This window comes from Drosophila hydei, unplaced genomic scaffold, assembly GCF_003285905.1.
Source record: "Drosophila hydei strain 15085-1641.00,03,60 unplaced genomic scaffold, DhydRS2 tig00000063-arrow-pilon, whole genome shotgun sequence".
Classification (NCBI taxonomy): Eukaryota; Metazoa; Arthropoda; class Insecta; order Diptera; family Drosophilidae; genus Drosophila; species Drosophila hydei.
In genome coordinates, this window is record NW_022045657.1 from 2,461,505 (window position 1) to 2,465,698 (window position 4,194).

Here is a 4,194-nt window from a genome sequence, read left to right on the forward strand (position 1 = left end):
ATTTAAAAAAGGAGGAAAATGAAGACTTAAAAGGGATTAAGCAACTCATCTCTTCATACTGATCAGATACACACATATATATATATATATATATATATATATATATCATTTCGATCAGCTCAATATGTCAGCTCCCAACTTCTGCCTCTCCTAAATCCTCACACTTAATCTTAATCTAATAATTTACGAGACAATCAAATTTTAATAAATTCATATTAAGCACGCACTGGCAACTTCTTAATCAGTTTTCCAAGAGATGTGCTAAGACAAGATGGAAATTAATATTCATAGCTCATTAGATATGCACATGCATATCTCACATTTTCCATATACCAAATGTGACGTTAAGCGATGTTTTGTTTGTCTTTAGTTTCAGCTGTCACTGTTACCATCATTGTCACTGTCTCTGTCACTGTCACTGTCACTGTTCGAACATCTAGGCGAAGCATATCCAATCCACTTTGTCGCCTGAAAGAATGGGCCGTGAGCTCTCTAAATGCTCTTCCTGTCCCTCGACCTTCACTATAAATCGCCTCTGTGTGTGTGTGTGTGTTCGTGTGTGTCATAAAAATAAAAATCTCGCTTCATTTCATTTTCATGGTTTTTGTTACTCCAATTACCAATGCGATTTTGAGTCGTTTACTTTAGCTCTGTCCCTTTCAGCGTCTGCTTGTCTCTTTCTCCCTCGCTCTCTCTGTTTCTGTCATCAGCTTAGCCCACATAACGGGCCACGTTATGTGATATATTGCCTGAATTATGGCTTGGCGAACATTTTGCACCTAAGCTGCGGCGCTGCTTTGTTGTTATTATCCTTCGAAAGGCTCGACCCACCCCCAGCGTCCTGTCGCGACCTGTTACCAAGATTAACGCGACACGAGAGTGGGCTGTGTGGGCGCAAAAAGGACGAGCTGCAAAATCAGTCATAATATTTCAAATTTCATAAATTGATGCGTATCGCATTAGACGGCGACAACAACAACAACAGCAAGGATGGCAGCTAACGGTAACGACGTTGTAGCTGGTGTCCTTGTTGCTGCTGCTGCTGCTACTGCTCAGTGAGCAACCCTCGGGAACTGGCTTTGATAAACGCGCCCAGGGGCCCATTGAATTATGTTTTCTTTTGGGTGCGGGAGGTGTGGTGGCTGCCACGCCTACATTTCAACGCGCCGCAACAAATAATATATATATATAATATGATATATGTATGCATGTCATACTGACATACATACAAATATATATATATATAAATATATATATATATATATATATATATATATATATATATATATATATATATATATATACGAGAATTGATTTTCTCGCCCGCAGCTAAGACGCCGTCGTCGGCAGCATTCGTGTCCTTCAATCGCACCTGCGCTTGGCCCTTCGACTTCAATTGCTCCCCAGACATGTCGGGGCCGGGGGCGTGGCGTGGCTGTCCCATTTCATGGGCTTCATTTATTGCTTCTCAGCCATAAAACAATAAAAAATTGTTCGTTTTTGTATTGAAGTTCGATTGCTTGCGCAGCATCTCTGGCAGGAAATGCGTTTCTAATTAAATTTTATATCTTGTTCAATAAAGTTTTCAAGATTAAATCGAGTGAAAATCCCTTCAAAGCTATTAAATAACGTTGAACCAGTTGTTATGGTATATCCGTTGTAAAAATAATGTAAAGTCGCAAATTCGCTAAAATAATAATTAAAAATAATAAAATGATTTTCAGTTTTTCTTAGAGATATTAGACATTCAAAATAATAAAATGTAGCTTTTACTTATTAAATATAGTTTATTTACATTAGGATAGTGAATTTTATCCAAAATAAAAATCTTTGAATTTGATCTCTTTGGCGCTACTATGTGCTATCGATAAGACCTTACAACGATAGGTATGTATGGCATAATGAGCGCTAGATGGCGTTTAATGGTGACACAAAATAATTTTGTGCGCCATCTATGTCTCAAAACTCGACAAATAATTGAATAAATTTCATAGCAAGCAGCATTGCCTGCTTATCCTAACATACAAAATTTGCTAACAGGTTAAGCTCTTAACACTTTACCCGCCGAGCTGACTGTTAAATAACTCATAATATATTTTCAGTGAGCAGAGCTAACAACCTAACATTTCCTCTTGAGCCGAAAGCTAGCATAATGTTAGAACAGCTGATTTTCAACCACTTGAATCACTTTTAGTCATTGTCCGAATTAAGTTTGTTTGGGTTTATTAAAATTAAAATTTGAAGTCAGATATTATAAATATTAGCCAATATGCATGGTCGAGTCAAAGTGCGTACCACGGAGGAGGAGCGGGAGCGCAAAAAGAAAGAGCAGGTGCTCAAGATGCGCGCCTATCGAGCTGCCATGACTCGCATTCAGAAGAAACGCAGCCTGAGCGAACTCGATGACGAAATGCTTGGTCTAACTGTCCAAATACTGCTGCGTAATCCAGACATAAACACTCTGTGGAATATTCGACGTGAATGCGTGCTAAGGAAGATAGCAGAATTGGAAAAGACTATTAAGGAAAATGAAACAAGAGACATACAGAAGGTGGAGGAGCACAGCGAGGGCGACAAGAAGACAGACGATGAGAAGGAAGTTGATAAGAAGGAGGTCTTGGCTCAACAGCTTCAGTCGATCTATAAAACGGAACTAGAGCTAACCGAACAGTGCCTGATGGTCAATCCGAAGTCTTACAATAGCTGGCATCACCGCTGCTGGACCTTGGAACAGAATCCTGAAGCCGATTGGCAACGGGAGGTGCAGCTGTGCAACAAGTACTTGAAATACGATGAGCGTAATTTTCACACCTGGGACTACAGACGCTATGTAAGCGAGAAGGCGTCGGTGCCTCCTGAGCAAGAGCTGGACTTTTGCACGGATAAGATCAAAGTGAATTTCTCCAACTACTCCAGCTGGCATCATCGCAGTCTGCTGCTGCCCACGCTGTATCCCAACGAGCAGCAGGATCGACCCATGAGCGAGCATAAGCTAAAAGAGGAGCTGGAAATGGTGCTAACTGCGGCCTTTACCGATCCCAACGATAGCAGTGCCTGGTTCTATCAGCGCTGGCTCCTGGGCAGCGGAAGGCAAAGCGAGCAGTCAGCCACAGTGGCTGCCTTTCGCTGTTGGCCCTATAAGGCGCAGCTATCGCTAAAGAGCTCCTATCCAGAGCTGTCACAGCTTACGGTGCAGCTGGTCAGCGAACAGCAAACGCTGCAGCTCCAGCCATGGAAAGCCGTCAACAGCGAAAAGACCCAATGGCAATGCGAGCAAGTTATAGAAATCGAGCCAAGTCGAGATTATTTCTTGGATGTGGCTGGCCAACGCAAACAGCTCGCCGTGAACCCTAACGATCAGAGCCTTTACTATTTTGTGCCGCCACACGCGACCTCCAGTTGCAGCAAGGAGCTGCTCGCTGAGCTGCAAACCCAGCTACAATCTTGTCTGGATCTGCTCGAATACGAGCCGGACAGCAAGTGGACCTTGCTAACTAGTGCGCTACTTATGCGCGCCATCGACGTGAACAGCTATCATGAGCAGAGCCTGTCGCATTTGGCCAAACTGGTGCAGGTGGATGCACTGCGTCAGGGCTACTACAAGGACTTATCTGCACGCTGGACCATGGAAATGGCCTTGGCCAAATGGCCCACCTCGTCCAATTATCCTCAACTATTCGAGATGCCCACCGAAATGTCAATGACTCCCTACGCTCACTATCTGATTGTAGCAGACAAAATATCGAGTTGAATTGAGGTCAGACTTAAATAATTAAATTCTCTTAAATTTTCCTGAATTTTCTTTAATTTTGAAATCTGTCTAGCAGTTCGTCTGGATGATGATGTCTACTTTTATCCACACAATATTCCAGTTTAGTGAAAGGATTCTTTATACACACGTTTTGTATATACTTTTTATATAATCAACGCCTCAACGCTAAACACATATTTAAATAAACTTTTTATACGCTTAAGCAAATGAATCAATTAAGTGTGTCATGGATATTTGTGGACGGAGCACAGAAAACTATTTCAGCACGAGCAGCATAAAATTAAATTCATTTCCAGAATGAAAAACAGTTTAATCATAGAGATATATTTGCATGATATTCCTAGAATATGATATTGAAGCACTTGAAACTTTAGCCTTAATGCAATTCATCGTGACTTGCATGAGCATCCGCTTTTCACCTG

The 4,194-nt window shown here is 41.7% G+C and overlaps 1 protein-coding gene across 2 annotated transcripts; it reads left to right on the forward strand.

Moving 5' to 3' along the window:
* The first annotated feature begins 2,126 nt into the window (after window positions 1-2,126).
* LOC111604833 (geranylgeranyl transferase type-2 subunit alpha) lies at window positions 2,127-3,962 on the forward strand. Of its 2 annotated transcripts, none has more exons than XM_023323062.2 (2): window positions 2,127-3,757; window positions 3,825-3,962. In XM_023323062.2, exon 1 carries the CDS (start codon window positions 2,270-2,272, stop codon window positions 3,749-3,751), a length of 1,482 nt encoding a protein of 493 aa, XP_023178830.2. In that variant the 5' UTR covers window positions 2,127-2,269; the 3' UTR covers window positions 3,752-3,757; window positions 3,825-3,962. The 2 variants fall into 2 exon arrangements, with proteins under 2 accessions (XP_023178830.2, XP_023178829.2); XM_023323061.2 differs by having other exon boundaries at window positions 2,128-3,757; window positions 3,828-3,962.
* Window positions 3,963-4,194: the final 232 nt, after the last annotated feature.

Bases quoted from the DNA above. Each gene is read 5' to 3' on its own strand.
- LOC111604833 (XM_023323062.2), top strand. From the start codon at position 2,270: ATGCATGGTCGAGTCAAAGTGCGTACCACGGAGGAGGAGCGGGAGCGC.